Source organism: Thalassophryne amazonica, chromosome 4 (assembly GCF_902500255.1).
Source record: "Thalassophryne amazonica chromosome 4, fThaAma1.1, whole genome shotgun sequence".
Taxonomy (NCBI): domain Eukaryota; kingdom Metazoa; phylum Chordata; class Actinopteri; order Batrachoidiformes; family Batrachoididae; genus Thalassophryne; species Thalassophryne amazonica.
In genome coordinates, this window is record NC_047106.1 from 118,769,776 (window position 1) to 118,789,881 (window position 20,106).

A 20,106-nucleotide genomic window follows, 5' to 3' on the forward strand; every position below is an offset into this window, starting at 1 on the left:
ATTTAAACTCATCTACTTTCACCACTTCTACTCCTTGTAACTGCACTATTCCACTAGGCTCCCTCTCATTCACACACTTCTCCAGACTAGACTCAACTTGCTCTCTACTCTCACTACAGATCACAATGTCATCTGCAAACATCATAGTCCATGGGGACTCCTGTCTGAGCTCATCTGTCAACCTGTCCATCACCACTGCAAACAAGAAAGGACTCAGAGCTGATCCTTGGTGTAATCCCACCTCCACTTTGAATGAGTCTGTCATTCCGACTGCGCATCTCACCGCTGTCACACTATTCTTGTACATGTCCTGCACTACCCTAACATACTTCTCTGCCACTCCAGCCTTCCTCTTACAATGCCACAACTCTTCTCTTGGCACCCTATCATAAGCTTTTTCTAAGTCCACAAACACACAATGTAACTCTTTCTGGCCTTCTCTGTACTTTTCCAACAGTATTCTCAGAGCAAACATTGCATCTGTAGTGCTCTTTCTCGGCATGAAACCATATTGCTGCTCACAGATCTTCACCTGTTTCCTAAGCCTAGCTTCTACTACTCGTTCCCATAACTTCATGCTGTGGCTGATCAGCTTTATGCCTCTGTAGTTACTGCAGCTCTGCACATCACCCTTGTTCTTGAAAATAGGAACCAGCACACTTCGTCTCCACTCCTCAGGCATCCTCTCACTTTCCAAGATTTTATTAAACAATCTGGTTAGAAACTCTACTGCCATCTCTCCTAGACATTTCCATGCCTCCATTGGAATGTTATCTGGACCAACTGCCTTTCCACTCTTCATCCTCTTCATAGCAGCCCTCACTTCTTCCTTGCTAATCTCTTTTACTTCCTGATTTACTCTCACCACATCATCCAGCCTTTTCTCTCGCTCATTTTCTTTATTCATCAACTCTTCAAAATATTCCCTCCACCTTCTCAGCACACACTCCTCACTTGTCAGCACATTACCATGTGCATCTTTTACCACCCTAACCTGCTGCACATCCTTTCCAGCTCTGTACCTTTGTCTGGCCAATCGGTACAAGTCCTTTTCTCCTTCCTTACTATTCAACTTCTTGTACAGCTTGCAATATGCCTTTTCCTTGCTTTTGCCACTTCGCTTCTTGCCTTACGCCGCATCTCCTTGTACTCCTGTCTACTTTCTTCATCTCTCCGACTATCCCAAAACTTTTTTGCCAACCTCTTTCTCCTTATGCTTTCCTGGACCTCTTCATTCCACCACCAAGTCTCCTTGTCTTCCTTCCACTGTCCAGATGTCATACCCAGTACTGCCCTAGCTGTCTCCCTCACCACATCTGCAGTACTTTTCCAGTTGTCCAAAATTGCTTCCCCTCCAACTAGTGCTTCTCTCACCTGCTCGCTAAATTTCACACAACAGTCCTTCCTCCTTCAGCTTCCACCATCTGATCCTTTGTTGAGCTCTCACTCTCTTCTTCTTCTTTACCTCTAAAGTCATCCTACAAACAACCATCCTATGCTGTCTAGTGACACTCTCTCCTGCTACCACCTTACAGTCTGTGATTTCTTTTAGCTTGCATCTCCTATAAAGAATGTAGTCCACCTGTGTGCACCTTCCTCCACTCTTATATGTTACCCTGTGCTCCTCCCTTTTCTTAAAGTAGGTATTCACCACAGCCATTTCCATCCTTTTTGCAAAATCAACTACCATCTGTCCTTCCCCATTCCTATCCTTGATACCATATCTACCCATTACTTCCTCATCACCTCTGTTCCCTTCACCAACATGCCCATTGAAGTCTGCTCCTATCACCACTCTTTCATGCTTGGGCACACTCTCCACCACCTCATCTAACACACTCCAGAAATCTTCTTTCTCCTTCATCTCACAACCTACCTGTGGGGCATATGCACTGGTGATATTCATCATCACCCCTTCAATTTCCAGCTTCACACTCATCACCCTTTCAGACACTCGCTTAACCTCCAACACACCTTTAACATACTCTTCCTTTAAAATGACCCCAACACCATTTCTCTTCCTGTCCTCACCATGGTACAACAACTTGTACCCACCGCCGATGCTCCTGCTCTTACTTCCCTTCCACTTGGTCTCTTGCACACACAATATGTCTACCTTTCTCCTCTCCATCACATCAGCCAGCTCTCTCCCTTTACCAGTCATGCAACCAACATTCAAAGTCCCCACTCTCATTTCCACCCTTCTAGTTTTCTTCTTCTCCCGCTGTTCGTGGCAACGTTTTCCTCCTCTTCTTCGTCGTCTTCGCCCAGCAGTAGCCCAATTTCCACCGGCACCCTGTTGGGCAATAGCACCGGTGGCGGATGTTGTTAACCCGGGCCGCGACGGATCCAGTATGGGAATTTGATTCCGAGTCTGCATAGTTGGGTTGGCTTGTTTTACGCCGGATGCCCTTCCTGACGCAACCCTCCTCATTTATCCGGGCTTGGGACCAGCACTCAGAATGTACTGGCTGCACACCCCACGTGGCTGAGTCTGTTTTCTACATATAACAGATTTTTATTATAACGGACAAAATTCGCTGTTCCACCTAAATCCATTATATCTGTACATTCAGTTAAAGGCAAATTCAACAGTGAAACTGGGTCATATGAATGAAGCAGTTTAGATTTATTCATGATAAATATGTAGATTTGGTTGTTCTATATTTTAAACACATTGAGTTCATTAGTACCCTAATGTTATCAAAAGTCACCTACATTTGTACTTGTTTTATTTAAGCTTGACATATAAGCCTCACATTAGGTTTATTTGTTTGTTTACATGAGAAATATAATATGCAATTAAAATGCTTAAATCTTAATAATTGGCATTTTGAGTGTGGGTTTTGAACCTTTGATTTCATTCATTTTCTTTCATTTTTTTTCCTTTCTCACAAGCAAGGCATTTGAGGGTCTGAGTGCCTGTTTTGACCATGTCCTTGGCTCTTCCCTTGTAGAGTGGACGAGAACGAATTATCAAGTCATTAATTTGCTCTTTTTTTTTCAAAACACCATCAATAAACAAAATCAAAATATTGATTGATGAACAGTGTTTGTAATATTGGTATTGCCTACATTCTTCTGATTTCATGTTTTTTTTTTTTTTTTTTAACATTTTTAATCCTTGATAGTGTTTCTTTCTGAATTTAGGCATCCAGTGTATCACGTGTTGTTCAGTATTTTAGTTATGGCAGTTCTTTACCTTTGTTTTTTTTTTACATTTCTGGGTTTCCCCAGGTAACCCTGTGTTGAACATCACAATGCTATGAACTGTGGGCAGTATGCTTTGGCAAATTCTGGAGAAATGCTAACTAACTGAAGATCATAAAACCCTATATTTGGACTGACTTTGGGAAAAGTTCCAGTGACTGCAGGGAAAATACTCCTGATAGCTGGGAAATACTGCATGCCAGGATCCGTTCAGGAGCACAAAAGACCAACAGGCCAATTATTAGCTTGGACAGTGTCTGGGGTGGTAGCTTTTTAGCTTTCATAGGTTTGTTTCCCAGTAGCAATGTTCCTTGTTGACTTAGTGTGGAGTGTCCTGTGTGCCTGCATCCTTAGTAACACATTAGGGTCCCAAAGGGTTATGCTGGGCTGCTGAAGTTAGTGGGCGAGCTGAGATGGTTCTACTCTGGGTCCTGGTGCACTGCCAGTTGTTTTTAAAGATTACCTTTTTTACATTTCTGAGTTTCCCCAGGTAACCGCTCACTTAAAGTCACAGTGTTAGATGTGTGGGTAATTCCCTTGGGCAAATCCAGAAATCCCAATTTATGGAAAGTGGGCATAAAGTGTTCAAAACGTCTGCTTCATTGTACTTCATGATTTGAGAGTGGGACAGCCCTAAACCCTCAGACACTTATCGGGAACACGTTTAAAAGTCTGAGAGTCCATGAGGGTGAACATTGGGATTGGGCAATTAAGCCCTTTATGCTCACTTTCCAGAAGTTGGCATTTTTGCAGACTTTGTGAAAGGGAATTACCCATAGTTCACAGCATTGAGATGCAGGAAAAACCAAGAGTTTAAAATAGGTAAACTACCACTATAACAGGAAATGCAGATAGAAGACCTGTAACATAGGGCCTGACACTGGGTTGGAGAAAGTTTTGCGGGTGATTTACTCATCATTATCATCTTCATCCTCTTTGGCTGGGAGTAGGAGGCATGGTTCCTTGAAAGAGCCACTCCTTAGAGCAGGGGTGTCCAAAGCTCTATACTTATACATTGTGGGATGGGTCTTCAGGTATTTAAATTAAAGCCATATTACATTTGGAGATAATAAACAACCCTGTGTGTACTGGAATAAGTCATGAAGTGGGCTGTAGCTGAAGACAGGCAGAGGGACCTTCAAGCAGCACCTGAGGTTACATCATTTTTATGGCTAAAAATAGCTCTGCTGTGTTTTAACCAGCATAGGAGGGCTTTCCTCTTTTTAAAAGGATGTCACGTTATTTAAAATCCCAGTTAGCAACACAAAGTGGAAATAATGTTTCAAATGGTTATAAATTTTAAAATTTTATGAGGAGAGGATGCCCCCGGACCAGCCTGCAACATTTGTTGTGCGACTATGCCCCGCTAAGTTCCCCTATGCTGTGAAAAAATCCTGGTGAAAACCCTGGTAATGATTCATAATCTTATATATAATTTTTTAAAAGATAGTGTTGATTGGAGATAGATATGCCCTTTAAAAGACCAATCCAAACAATGCTGCAAATTCACAATTCTCTCCTACCTGACAATGATACGTTCCATGTACTTAATATATTATCCCAATATTTTTATTTACATAAAGGGACAGGACATGCAGCCCATCCTCCTATCACCCATCCTCATATGATACCACTACTGTGGAAAAGGTGAACTTAATATCAAAGATATTAGTATTTATTTATTTTTTTTTTTTTGAGTATAGCAAAACTAATCCTTTGTTGGGGGGAGGGTGGGTTCATACAGAAATTTGTAATATAATGTAATGATATGAACCACATAAGCAATGGTTGAATTGGGCTCATTGAGGATAAATACCATATTTTCTGGAGCATAAGTCATGGTTTTCGTTTCCTAGTTTGGGAGGATCTGCGACTTCAACTTTGGAAAACCATATTTTCCAGAGTACATGTTGCACTAATGTTTTTGGGAATCCTGTCATTATGCTAAATGCTCTTCTTTGCAAGCTAGATAATGGTAGATTAATTCTGTTGTGGATTGGAAACAATCTCAAAGTGCTGTGAGGCAGGAGTTAAGGGAAAACGGTTTCTGATAATAATAATGCCGGACAAAAATGTAATACTGCAAGTGATGGAGACCAGGAGGTGAAGACACTGGAGGATGGGCTGCAGGTTCAGGAAACCAGGTGGGCCAGTGGAACAGTGGTGGCTGTAGACTGTGTAAAAACAAACACAAAATTAAAATTCATTCATAAGCTAGAAAAACTACAGGTGAAGAACTTTTCAAGCATTATCACCGGAGGTTAGTATTACCACACTAGGGAACAGAATAATGTGGTGGTGTCCTTCTGTTCAGCGAAGCTTAAGTAGGCGCTGGTGATTTGATTCGGGCATGCCGCAGCCACAGGTGTTGGTGATGATTAGCTCCACTGGCAGGGATACACAGGAAGGAGAGGAGAAAAGCAAAGAGGAGCCAGACCAGTTCTCCAGACCACAACAAATCCAGCACTCTATTTCAGTGATTGTTCAGTGTAATGAGGTCGCTCTCATGTGTATGTTATGAAATTGATCCTAAATATATGTGATGCCTGCTTCATTACATCCACTGGTAGATAATGGGAGGTAATCAATTTTAAACAGCTACTGGAGTAATTAGATGTGTTTGTGAATGCTTCAATCAGCATAATGGTGACAAAGATGAAGAATCTTGCAAAAAACAGGACTATATTGTCAGCATAGAGGGTTATTTTATGAGAATAAGTGGATGTCTTTACTCCTGTATTATTATTGTTTTCATCAACATTGTCACTACAGACACGACCAGATATATAAGGCAGTACCTTGTACCTCAATGCTCAAAGGAGGCTGCCAAAATGCTGGGATCCATGGCTACAGCTATGGTATACCTGACTTAAGATACTGGGATTTTATTAAATTACATTGCATGTTAAACAAAGGTTGTAAATTGTGATACCTTGAAATTTTTTGTGTTCACACAAACTACATAGCTGCTCAGTGCCTTTGAAAACAGACGTCCTTAGCTTGTTCACTTCCAGAAATTTGAAAATGGGACCAGATGAACGCTTTGTCAATGAACGACAGCTTCTGGTCGAAACCCAGAGGATTGGGAGAGCCCGAGCTCGCAAGTTATTCCTGGAAAACAAGCAACGCAGAAAGTCAGTTTTACCATTAACAGGGCCGGTGCTGCGTCACTGTCCATGTACTTGTTAATATAACTGAAACTTTGAAGCAGTGTTCAACATCTTTTTGTTTGTTTGTGCATGCCACATGTCCATATTTAGGGGATGGGATTCTCATGTGTGCATGTATAGTGCATCTGAATCCCACCCTATGAAACTGTTGCACCTCCTTGCATTTATTAAGGGCCCCTTCACACATAACACGAAAGACGCAGAAACCGGAAGAAAATCTGCGAACCAAACATGAAATGGGGAACCACGAACCATTGTGCTCATGCACAAACACAAGTGCGATCAGCTGGAACGTGTTACACCACATTGCACCGCTGATGTGGAAAAAAATAAAATATAAACCAGCTGTATGATTAGTGAATATCACTTGGTTGATATAAATAATAAATAAAAGGGGATGCAAGACAGAGATTCAGGATTCGAACCTGCAATTTACAAAAGCTCTGATTAACAGACGGAAACTTTACCACTGTGCTACAATGTGCTAAAAAATACAGTGATATTGTATATGGCTTCACGGTAAGGTATATTAACACTTGTAAAAACAGTTTGAAAATGTTCCAATAAAGATGAGTTACTGTTAAAATAGTGAAATTGTGTATAGGCTCATGGTATAGCTGTACAATTCACAATGTAACCCTGTTGCTTTTTAAGTGAAATACTATCCATTCCACAGCATTTATTGTCCTATTTTATGGTCAGTTTCTGTTAAAACAACAACACAATTCTTTATGCCTTGACGGTATGACTGTTCAATTCACAGTATAAACCCTTTGCTTTTAAGGTGAATTTCTATCCATTCCACATAATTTATTACCCTATTTTATGGTTTATTCCTGCTAAAAACAACAGCACAATTGTGTGGCTCATCAGTATGACTGTTTAATTCACAGTTTATAACTGTTGCTTTTAAGGGGAATTCCCATCCATTTCACATCATTTATTACCTAATTTTAGGGTCAAGTCCTGTTAAAATCTGAAATAAGATTTACAATGAATTACCAGCACCTGTGGATGCCAGAATATCACTAGAATGCAGGCAAAAACATTACACTCATTACCAATATTAAACACAGTAGTCAGCGATTCAAGCGCTGAGCATAACTTTATGTGGTGTGGTCGTTTTAGACTATGAAATTGATAATTACAACTGTACTGATGTCATTCCCTTAATTCGCCCGTGCTGCAATCAGGTTTTGTCGTCTCCATTCGTTTGTCACAATACAATAAATGAAGAGGTACATTTTAAAAATAAAGAAATCTGACAAATTAGGCGTGTCTTATTAATTGAGCGAGCAAATATCCACATGTCAAGAATTATTGACATGTGAAAAGAGAATACAGTGGTCCCTTGCTATAACGCGGCCTCGCAGTCCCGCGAGTATTTAGTCCAATTTTGCATGCTATTAATTTTTTTTTACAGTGTTCTGTGTTCTGCGTGTCTGTTTATAAGAATCCTCTCGCCCAGACGAAGAAAGAGTGCCAACAACTAGGCCTACTCATAACTGTGTTTCTCACACGGAAACAGCACCTGCTGCAGCGAGATGTGAGTGGAAAAGGCGCAGCGTCAGGACACAGAGGCCCGATCTGTGACATACTGGTCAGTCACTATTAATAATTTCTTATGTGTCCAACCTCGTTCGTTGATCGTTATAATTAAATTTGTTAGTTCTAAATGCCATCATAATTATTTATAGGAAAACGTTCTATTTTTATTTCTCAAACAAATGTTTGGGCTTGAAAACAGTTTGGTTTTATTTTCCTACTAAGGTTTGAACTTTGAGAGTGTTTACACACGAGAGAAAAGTGAGAAAATGTTCATGCCTGATTGTGAAAGTGTATAATGTGGGTTCACAGGGGTTTTGCAGCTTTGAAACGTCTATAATAATTGTAAAAAATAACGCTGACTACGTTGCAGTTTCGCGTATTACGGGCTATTTTTTAGAACGTAACTCCCGCGATAAACGAGGGACCACTGTAACACTTTATTGATTATATATATATATATATATAATATACTTTTTCATTGCCGTCTTCCTGGCTTCCATGTCGTAAAACGAGGGTGTGTCTGAAGCGGAGTCTGAATATTTATGGGCGTGTTTATTATAATTACGGTCGTTTCCACCCGCCGCATTTATCAAGATCACGTCAGGCATACGCCAGAAATGGGCAGGTGCACACTGCTTGATACATGTCACGGCAACTTTGGTGTATTTCAAGTTTACGCCGTAAATTTACGCCACATGTGCGCAACATTGATACATGAGGCCCATTGTCTCTATTGACACCTGACAGTCCTCATCCATAAAAGTACGAATTTTCTCCACTAACTCCGGTGTTCTGACTTCCCTCCCCCTCCCACACATTTCATCGTCTCTCACAGACTCTTTGCCACCCTTAAACTTTTTGTGCCAACGAAACACCGATGCTCTGCCCATGCAATTTAATCCATAAGCAGTCTGAAGCAGTTCATAAGTCTGCGTAGCGTTCTTTCCGAGCTTAACACAAAATTTTATAGCGTATCGCTCTTCCAAAGTGTCCTCCCGTCCCTACTGCATTTTGCAAAAACGTCAGCTGTGACGAGCGTGATTTAATAGGGTCCGCTTAACGTCCACATACAGCCGTCTCTTTCAACCTGGAATACCAAAAATTGGTAGATTATCTCCTTAGACATATGGTAATGACATATCAAAATTACAAGAGTGTGGGATGATTATAACTGCCCCTACGAAAAAAGTCTCAAAACTTATTGAAGGCACCTCGTAAATCTACTTTTGGGTGCTGCATGTTTCATTCTCTTGCCTGGCCTTGGTTCAGTCAGTTACAGTAAGCTTTTGCCATACCATCATGGCTTTTTACAACTTTTTTATTTTGTGGATCAGGGCTCTGGAGGAAAGGCAAAAGCGATGGGATCTGATGGAGAAACAGCTGAGAGAGAACATACTGCAGCAACGCAGACAGCAAATAAAGGATGCCACCAATCGTTTCCAAAGAGCACATCTGCCTCCTTCTGAGAGGGAACAGCAAAGTCAGTAATGTATTTTTTGCTTGTCTAAGTTGAAAAACATTACAAAATAGTATCAGCATATTTCCTTTAAGTCTATGATCATAATGTTGTCATTCATCATGTTTTAGCTTTTAGAAGGAATGTCCCAAATATTGAAGATGCACTTATCCAAATACAAGGCATCACAAGCTCACACAAACAGGAGTTCTCCAGCAGGTAAAAACTATTTATGCAACTTTCATATACCCCAATCAGACTGTGACTCCACTGTGACCACTGACCTAATATGTCTTAACAGTAATATTTTTGCCATTTAAACAGCTGTGGCAAATCTAGGCATGGACTCCTCTGGACCTCTGAAGGTGTGCTGTGGTTTCTGGAACTACAACCCCAATTCCAATGAAAAACAGAATACAATGATTTGCAAATCATCTTCAACCTATATTCAATTGAATACACCACAAAGACAAGATATTTAATGTTCAAACAGATAAACTTTATTGTTTTTGTGCAAATATTTGGTCATTTTGAAATGGATACCTGCAACACATTTCAAAAAAGCTGGGACAGTAGTATGTTTACCACTGTGTTAGATCACTTTTCCTTCCAACAACACTCAATAAGCATATGAGAACTGAGGACACTAATTGTGCCATGATTGGGTATAAAAGGAGCATCCCCAAAAGGCTCAGCCATTCACAAGCAAAGATGGGGCGAGTATCATCAGTTTGTGAAAAACTGCATGAAAAAATAGTCCAGTAGTTTAAGAACAATGTTTCTCAATGTTAAATTGCATGGAATTTAGGGATTCCATCAACTACAGTCCATAATATAATCAGAAGATTCAGAGAATCTGCAGAACTTTCTACACATAAGCAGCAAGGCTGAAAACCAACATTGAATACCCGTGACCTTTGATCCCTCAGGCGGCACTTCATTAAAAACCAACATCATTGTGTAAAGGATCTTACCGTGTGGGCTCAGGAACACTTCAGAAAACCACTGTCAGTTAACACAGTTCATTGCTACATCTACAAGTGCAAGTTAAAACTCTACCATGCAAAGCAAAAGCCATACATCAACAACATCTAGAAACACCGCCGCCTTCTCTGGGCCTGAGCTCATTTGAAATGGACAGATGCAAAGTGGAAACATGTGCTATGGTGTGATGAGTCCACATTTCAAATTGTTTTTTTTTTTTTGGAAATCGTGAAGGTCGTGTCCTCCGGAAAAAAGAGGGAAAAGACCATCCAGATTGTTACCAGCACAAAGTTCAAAAGCCAGCATCTGTGATGGTATGGGGGTGTGTTAGTGCCCATGGCATGGGCTACTTACACGTCTGTGATGGCACCATCAATGCTGAAAGGTACATCCAGGTTTTGAAGCAACACATGCTGCCATCCAAGCAATGTCTTTTTCAGGGACGTCCCTGCTTATTTCAACAAGACAATGCCAAGAAACATTCTGCACATGTTACAACAGCGTGGCTTCGTAGTAAAAGAGTGTGGGTACTAGACTGGCCTGCCTGCAGTCTAGACCTGTCACCCATTGAAAATGTGTGGTGCATTATGAAGCGCAAAATACGACAACAGAGACCCCGGACTGTTGAACAACTGAAGTCATACATCTAGCAAGAATGGGAAAGAATTCCACCTACAAAGCTCCAAAAATTAGTGTCCTCAGTTCCCAAACGCTTATTGAGTGTTGTTAGAAGGAAAGGTGATGTAACACAGACATACCACTGTCCCAGCTTTTTTGAAACGTGTTGCAGGCATCCATTTCAAAATGAGCAAATATTTACACAAAAACAAAAACATTTATCAGTTTGAACATTAAATATCTTGTCTTTGTGGTGTATTCAATTGAATATAGGTTGAAGAGGATTTGCAAATCATTGTATTCTGTTTTTATTTACATTTTACACAATGTCCCAACTTCATTAGAATTGGGGTTGTAAGATCTCAGTAGCAGATCCTTTAATTCTTTTAAGCTGCAAGGTGGGGCTTCCATGAATTGGACTTGTTTGTCCTGCATATCTCACAGATGCTCTGGACCACTTGTCTAGCCATCACAATTTGGTCCTTGTCAAGTTACTTAAATCTTTATTTTCCTGATTGCAATATATCAACTTTGAGAACTAAATGTTAACTTGCTGTCTCACCCACTGACAGGTGCCATTGTAACAAGATAATACATTCACCTCACCTGTCAGTGGTCACAGTGTAATGGCTGATCAATGTATAACTTTTTTAGTTTAATATGTTGAATCAACAGAAAATTAATTTTGAATGAATGAGTTACTGGAAGTCAGTTGTCAAGCAAATACAAACATGAAATGTTTCATCTCATCACAGCTACTCAGCTGTGATGATTTGGGACTTTAAACATATTTACTGTAACTAAAACTTTTGAAAATAATGAAAACACTTCTAAGCATCTTATATTTACATTCAAGCATAACAGCAGATATGTATGTTTTGAGTTATGCTTCAAAATATTCAACAGAATCCAACCGTCTGATGTCAGCAGGTAGTTTTTGTCAAAAGAGGGAGGCATTATGTGCAAATTATCTCCAGTCTGTAGACTTCTTCAACTTACAAACATGGACACAGCATTCTGAGACTCCAGGGTATGTGTTGTATGTAAATTTCAAATTTCTCAAAATGGATACAATTTAGTTTTGACCGAAATCCAAGCATTATAATGTAGGTTTATTTTTATAACATGTTGCATTATTACAACTCATTTTAATGAAGAAAGCATATTTATGAGGGGACTTTCACAGCAAATATTGTCTTTTCCTTCTAACTGCAGGAGGAAGTGTGTGTGCGCATGCATGAGGTTTTGACATTACCTATGACCTGACCCATTTGCTTGATGGGTGTTTCCTGGGCATGCATGCTAATATCACGTCAGAGGCATTACTTGGTTTCAAAAACAGCATTTTTTTTAGTTTTAGAAGTATTTATTTCTTGCTAACTTTTACAACATATATGAGAAACACATTATATTTTTATAGAAATAAGCTCTTTCAGTGGTTTCCCCCCATCTTGGTTTATTTTGTTCGAGCACAGAAGCCAGCTGATATCACGCTGTCTTTCTGATTGGCAGTCGCCGTGTCCTTCCCAGCATCTTTTGGGCAAATTGGGGGAGGGCCCCACATGATCTATGACGTTGCTACCAAATGTAGGTCATGGCATCTGATTGCTTGAATTTCTCCCCTTCAGGGGTTGAAATTCTAAATTGTTTCCAGACAGCACAAATTTTGATTCCATTGGCAATATCGTATTATCAATCCCTTATTTAAATGTACATAAATTCAATAATAGTGGTACTAAAGAATTTTTTTATGACTTAACTCTTAAAAACCCAAAGGCCATACAGCTTTAATTAATACTGTAAGATGTGCAGACATATGCCCATTCAATGTTTGTCATCAATAAAATCGTAAAATCTACTCTCCCAATCACAGGGAGCAAGTGAAGACCAAGATGAGGTTATGTGATCAAATTTCCAAGTTTTAGTTAAATCTCTAGCAGCCATATTCTGGATCATTTGAAGAATTATTAAACTTTTATATGGTAACACAGAAAATAAGTTACTGAGGAGTAGAGCCTGACAATATATCGGATGCCTGATAATATCTGCTGATATGAGCCTTTCACAAACCCATTGGTGTTATTTTTGGCATTATGAAAACCATTACCAAATAATGCAGATAAACACTAGCTGTTGTAAATTGTGTTATTATGTTGTTTGTTCAGCAGAGGGTGATCTAGTGTCATTGTTTACAGTACTGTCAGGCATGGTTGATTCCCCCATCACAACTTGGTCATGTTAACCACAAGAGACAGAGGCAAAGCGACCAGCTGCCATTCACTTTCAGTCAGAGTGGGTGAGAAGAGACAACTGTTAGTCAGGGTCAGAATCACAAAAAGGGGCTTAAATAAAGATCTTCTGGCATTTTTGAGTAAAAGTTGGCAAACAACTTTTTCTAAATGTATTTTTTTGTGCTGAATCCATTTTTGCTTTTTGCCAAGCTGTATCTCCCACGTGGAACCCAGTAGGGGGCACTTTTTGTGCAAAATTGACATTTTTCCATTATTTTGAGTATAAAAACTGTACATCTTCAAAAGGTGAAATTACAGAAAGTTGCATATATCCCTTAGCTAGATTAGTACCAAATTTGGCTTTAATTGGATGAAAGGAACTCGCAAAAACAGACCTTGAGGTAATGTACAAATTACCAATTTCGATGATAAAATAAAGATTGTAGTCAAAATTAATGGTCTCTGTGACTTTACTGGCCTACTTGACTACTTGTCAGAATATATCCCACATTGTCATCTGGAATAAATAAGTCACTAGACTGTACAGCCCAGGTCAGAATCACCAAAATGTTTACAGGAGGCATGAAGAGCCTCTGGCATTTCTGAGTGGGCAAATAGACTTGGCAAAAGTTGGCAAGTGAACTTTTCTAAGGGTATTTTTTGTGCTGAATCCATTTTTGGTGTTTGCCAAGCTGTACCTCCTATGTACAAGTCAGTACAGGCCAAAATCTGGGACGACCAGGAAATTCAGGAAATTCCACATTTTACAGTTTTATATCATTTGTGACAACAATAATCAAGTGTACTTGGTTATTTTGTGTGGGAATTAAGATAGTGGATGTGACAATGATAACTGAAATTTAATTTCTTATTGTAATCATTAAAATAACTTATTTCATACCCATATTTCAAGCAGATGAATAGAATATCTAAAATTCCTGAGTCATTTATTTTGGAGCCACTAGCAGACTGTTGTCCTCAGATTGAAGTCTGTAAATAAAGTTCAGAGTTATACAAGAAATTTATTTTTTGAATTCAAAAGTAAATTACTTTCTCCCGTTTTTTCCACATATCATTCAAATATTGTTCATCAGAATTAAAGACAAATGTGGGTATTCACTTCCACCATTGAGAATGTCTTAAAACTTTGCAGGAAGTTGAAGAAGGTGTTTATAAGCCACATTATGAAAAGAATAGGGGGTCACTGCACTTTTTTAAAAATTAGACTTTTTCTATTTACATGTTAAATGAATGGGAAATTGTTAATATGTAGGTTTTTGACTACAAAAAGTGATATAAAAATAATTGTACCATTGATTTTTGGTCTGTATTTGTACAATACTAAGATTACATCTTATACTATAAAATAAAGTGAAAAAAGTGGGGGTCACCAGCAAAATGAAAATAGTCCCAGATTATTGTTTGGAATTGATCAGCTGCAGTTGTGCCTCAAGATGTATGACCGCACGATGTAAGTGTAAAAGGTCTCATCTGCGTTGCTCTGCAGCATGTAAGTGCAATTCAAGTGATGCAGAATGTAGCAGTTACTGAACTGAATAAGAACATTTTCCAGGGCATGATATAACATTGTGTTTAGTGTTGTGAAACTGTGGGTTTTAAATTGATTTTTATTTGGTGATAAGATCATATTTGAGAATCTTGCTCACCATTGTTTACAGTTTTAAGTTAATATGTTCAACCATTATCCTAGTTAAATTACATTATTATTCTTCATCATTTACATGTCCATGTGGATATACAACTAGTTTAAAGATTGTAATTTCATCTAACTAAATGTTTCTTTTGGTTTATTTATGCAAAATATTTTCTAAGAAAGATTGGTTGCATATATGGTATATATTGCTGCCTCCAGCATGATGTTAATGTTCTTTTGTGTATGTACAAAATAAAAGGTCAGTGTTCACAAGGAATGTTGTAGGCAGGGTTGGGAGGGTTACTTTAAAAATGTATTCCGACACAGTTACTAGTTACCTGTTGAAAAATGTAGTCAGTAACGTAATCCAAGTACCATAATATTAAAGTAATGTAATTTGATTACTTTCATTTATTTCTGGATTACTCCAATATCAAATATGCTAATACAGACAAAAGAAACTAAACATAAATAGTCTTGACCACATAGTACAGTTTATTAAGCAAAAATAAAACTGTTTCTTTTACATGGCATGCTCTGTTTGACTTCACATTATGAATTAGGAGCACCACAATATTGTTTTAAACACACCCAGTGTTCACCTGCTAAATTTTGAACAGAAAATGCCAAACAAATGAAGGATAATGAAAACTCAGGCGGTGTGTGGATGAATTTGTAATTAAAAGTGGCTTGCAGAACAATATACAAAACAAAAAAGTCTACTACTTGTTCAGTAAACATAAAATCATCTTACTTTAGTCTTTTACATGGCATTCGCACCATGTTTAACATATCAGTCTACTTATTGAACTTTCAAAATAAGAACAAAAGCATAATGAAAACCATTAGGTAAATACTGTCAGTAAGGAGGCGTGATCGCCATTTTAATTCCGGGCAAGTTAGTGATTTGCGTGCATAGAAGTTCAAGAAACAGGTGGAATATGCCAGAAAGCGGCGAATGTTGGCAAAGCCAGAAACGGAGGAACAAGGGAGACAATATTTCCTTCCATAAGTAAGTGGTTTTGGGTATTCTTGTCACTTTGTCCGTGATATTTGTATGATAAACAGCTGTATGTTTCCTGCCGTACCTGTGTCGCCTGATGACACGGACCATTAACTCTTCACTGATGTCTAGTTGATATTTTCCACTGCTAGACCAATGTCTAGTTAAAATACTTGTCGTTAGTGATTAAAATTGTTCGACAAGACTGGGGATTTTTTTAAAATTTGCACCTCAAAATAATGAGATTATAATGACTCGTGCTGTGCCGCTCACAGTCACACCCACACAGAGAGATGTGTACCCACACCACTGACTTCATGAATGAAACTCGGTCACTAAAGGATAATTGTGTAAAAATATAATATATTTATATGTATTGTAATGGTTTTAGGAGCTGCATTGAACAGAGCAGCTGCTGCAGGACGCCTCAGCTCAGCAGCTTGAACAGTGCAGATTCGTGTAACTTTCAACACTAGTATTTGGGAATGTGTGTGTGTCAGAGTAAGTTTAATACTTTCCTGACATAATTTAATGTAATTTAATTTTACTGGCTCGATATCAAGGTAAAAATGGCATTTTTAACACGTATTTTGCGAGCATTTTTCTGAGTGTGTTCAGTCGCAAATCTCCATTGAAAATGCATTAACATCCGGGTACTTCATCAATATTTTGCCCGGTTAGGAGGCGTCATGTCGCTGTCCATGAAGGGATGTTTTCGTTTCAAAGAAAAAATTTTATTATATACAGATAATATCATAACATGCATTAAAATTGTAATCCTGCGAACTAATCCCCATTTTTACTAAATATACCTGTCTGAATACGTCTTTTTTTCTGTAACTGTAGCGGAATACAGTTACCTTTTTTTGTATTCTAATTATGTAATGCCGTTACATGTATTCCGTTACTCCCCAAGCCTGGTTGTAGGATACTGTATGTCTGATGTGTTTTAATTATTATGTTTGTTTCCTGTACCCAATAAATATATTACAATATAAAGTTTTTTTTAGCCAGAACTGAGATATATTCTGTATAAATACAGTATTAGCCTATTAGGTAGCCATTCTGTTGAGATACACATAAGAATTACAGCTTGGCAAACTGCAAAAATTGATTTAGTGGAAAAATACCCTTAGGAAAGTCCACTTGCCAACTTTTGCTGAAAGTCTATTTGCTCACTCAGAAATGCCTGAAGCCCTTCATGCCTCCTGTACACATTTTGGTGATTCTGACCTGGGCTATACAGTCTAGTGACTTGTTTATTGTAGATGACAATGTGGGATATATTCTGACAAGTAGACATTAAGGGATGGCCAGTAAAGTCACCGAGACCATTAAGTTTGGCTACAATCTTTATTTTATCATGGAAATTTGTAATTTGTACATTACCTCAAGGTCTGTTTTTGAGAGTTCCTTTCATCCAATTAAAGCCAAATTTGGTACTAATCTAGCTAAGGGATATATGCAACTTTCTGCAATTTCACTTTTTGAGGATGTACAGGTTTTATACTTTTTTTATACTCAAAATAATCAAAAAACATCAATTTTTTTACAAAAAGCACCCCCTACTGGGTTCCACGGGGGAGGTACAGCTTGGCAAACAGCAAAAATGGATACAGCACAAAAATACATTTAGAAAAAGGTGTTTGCCAACTTTTACTCAAAAATGCCTGGGGGGTGTCACTTTATCTGAAAATCAACCTAGACTATGTTCGCTGTGCTGCCAGCGAGGCAGGACCAAAATAGACGAGAAGTCTGTTTTATACAGATGCTGCCTGTTGCCTTCCAGTCTGAGTGAAGAGACCATGACATACGTTGTTTGGTTGTTGGTTATATTTATAGTTAGGTATAATGAAGTTCCTGTTTAAACTTTAAAATAATAAGTGTCGATTGCATTTCTTTGTCACAAGGGTTTGATCATGAAATGATTTCAGAGCCCACTTGTAACCTGTCAGAAGAAATATCAGCATTATTTTGAACACAAATCATCACTTTTGCAGCCAGGTTTGCATAGGCAAGTTAGGGAATAAATACATGAACATTTCCAAATCACTTAATATATCCTGGACATCAATTACACCAACCAACAACGTACTCTACCTTTGACAACTCTGTCACAGGTAGAATATGTGTACTAAGGAGTTAATAGCCTGTAGCTGTGATTGCAGTAACTATATGTAGTGCAGCTTTTGGAGTACAGACATAAAGTTCATTGACAATGGGGGACCAGTGCACCGTTAGCAGACTGCTGCCCCATGTCACCCCACCCACAACTCAAAGATTTCTAATGGTGAAGGTGGTGTTGAGTGTAAATGTTCAGATGTACATGGGGTGATTGCGAAGTGTGTGGCAATGAAACTGTGATGCAGGTGGGGGCACAGGCACTGTCACTGTCTCCAGGAAGTACAACAACAACAAAAAAACAACAACCAAAGGCTATCTTGTGCTTTCATTGGATTTTATTTGGAATGACCATGTCATAAGATGTTGTGCTGTGTTAACTTTGTTCTGGAGAAGGTAAGCTTACAATATATACTCATACATTGCCATTTTGCTGAAAAATTGAATTGTTGTAAAATGGTACATTATTTGCAGAGCACAGGCTTACAAATAGTATTTACAGTATGTAGTTGAAATTGCATTGTTATCCATATTTACACAATCACACCAAATTCCGTCACCCATCGACAAAGGAATGATGTCGCAATCCCATCTGGTACCACCAACATTGTAACTACAGCTTGAACGAAATGCATAATTTCAACTCAAGGATAATATATGCTTCAGCACATTCTACATCTGTTTTTATCACACAAGATGGTTGTTACTATAATTTATGTGTGGACTTTAATCATGGTTGGAGGACTTGCACATCTCTTATATTTGACTTGGTTCTGCTCTGTCTTTCTCATTTAGAACCTTAATTTCTTCTCCTAAGTGTTCGGTTGTGCCAAAATACCCCTTCCACCAAACCCTTTCTACAGTGGAACGGGGGCTAACTTATCTGAAGTCAAACAGTCAAACTCAAAAGACTCAAGATGAACAACAACAACACAGTGGTGGTCTACAGGTATGCAGTTTGTGATGTTGCTGCTCCTTCACATAAAAGGAATCCTTACAATAAGCCAGTGATGCACAAGATCTACTTATGAGTTAGAGAGAGTATGTGTCTTCTGTCTGGATTTAAAGAGAGACAGAGATAAGTACAGCGGGTAAAATAACTATTTAAAACGTCATCATTTTTCTCAGTAAATATATTTATGTGCTATTGATTAAAAATTAACAATTAAAAACAATTACATTAAATTAAATTAAAAACAATTAAAAATTGTTTTTAATTTCATTGTCATGAACAGTATTTTTTCTGGTGTCATGTACAAGAATAATAATAAATTCTATTCTGTTCAATTCTATTGACATGAAGGTTTCACCAGATGTTGGTAACAACCCAAGCAATCCATACATATGAAGAAACCAAAACAAACAAGAGCAATTAGAGATTTCTGACATCCCCCAATCCGGATCCAGATCACCTGCAAAATTTAATGGAGTCTTCCGTGCCGTAATATCTATCTGTGGTGCAAATTTGGTGAGAATCTGTGAAGTAGTTTTGAAGTAATCCTTCAAAACCTATATAAAATGAAATTTTGATCCAGAAACCGGATTCGGATTTGAATTACCTCCAAAATTTAATGGAGTCTTCCATGGCCTAGGATGTATCCATGGTGAAAATATGGTCAGAATCTGTAAAGTAGTTTTGACATAATCCTTCAAAGCATATATAAAGTGAAATCTTTATCCAGAATCCGGATCCGGATCACCTCCAAAATATAATTGTGTCTTCCATGGCCTAATATGTATCCATGGTGAAAAATTGTTGAGAATCTGTGAAGTAGTTTTGACGTAATCCTTCCAAGCCTATATAATGTGAATCTTGATCCAGAATCTGGACCTGGATCACCTCCAAAATTCAGTGGAGTCTTCCATGCCCTAATATCTATCTGTGGTACAAATTTAATCAAAATCCATGCAGTAGTTTTGTTGTAATCCTGCTAACAGACAGACAAATAAACGCAGGTGATTTTATTATGTCCTTGGCGGACGTAATAAATGCAGAAATTAAGCTATGTGCAATAATGTAACACAGGAAAAAGTAATGAACACATGAAGAAAGTGAGGTGGAAAAAAGGCATGGAAAGCAAGACACCATCTGATATATGTCAGTAATTAGA

General features: G+C 38.4%; 1 protein-coding gene across 1 annotated transcript in view; it reads left to right on the forward strand.

Annotated features, from left to right (window-relative positions):
* Nucleotides 1-20,106, forward strand: part of cep126 (centrosomal protein 126) — a 55,804-nt gene that overhangs the window by 12,735 nt on the left and 22,963 nt on the right. Inside the window, exons 2-5 of the mRNA XM_034168838.1 lie at nucleotides 6,225-6,344; nucleotides 9,263-9,408; nucleotides 9,516-9,603; nucleotides 18,791-18,944. Of these exons, the coding sequence (XP_034024729.1) occupies nucleotides 6,235-6,344; nucleotides 9,263-9,408; nucleotides 9,516-9,603; nucleotides 18,791-18,944 (498 nt within the window). The 5' untranslated portion in view covers nucleotides 6,225-6,234. The remainder of the gene's footprint in view (nucleotides 1-6,224; nucleotides 6,345-9,262; nucleotides 9,409-9,515; nucleotides 9,604-18,790; nucleotides 18,945-20,106) is intronic.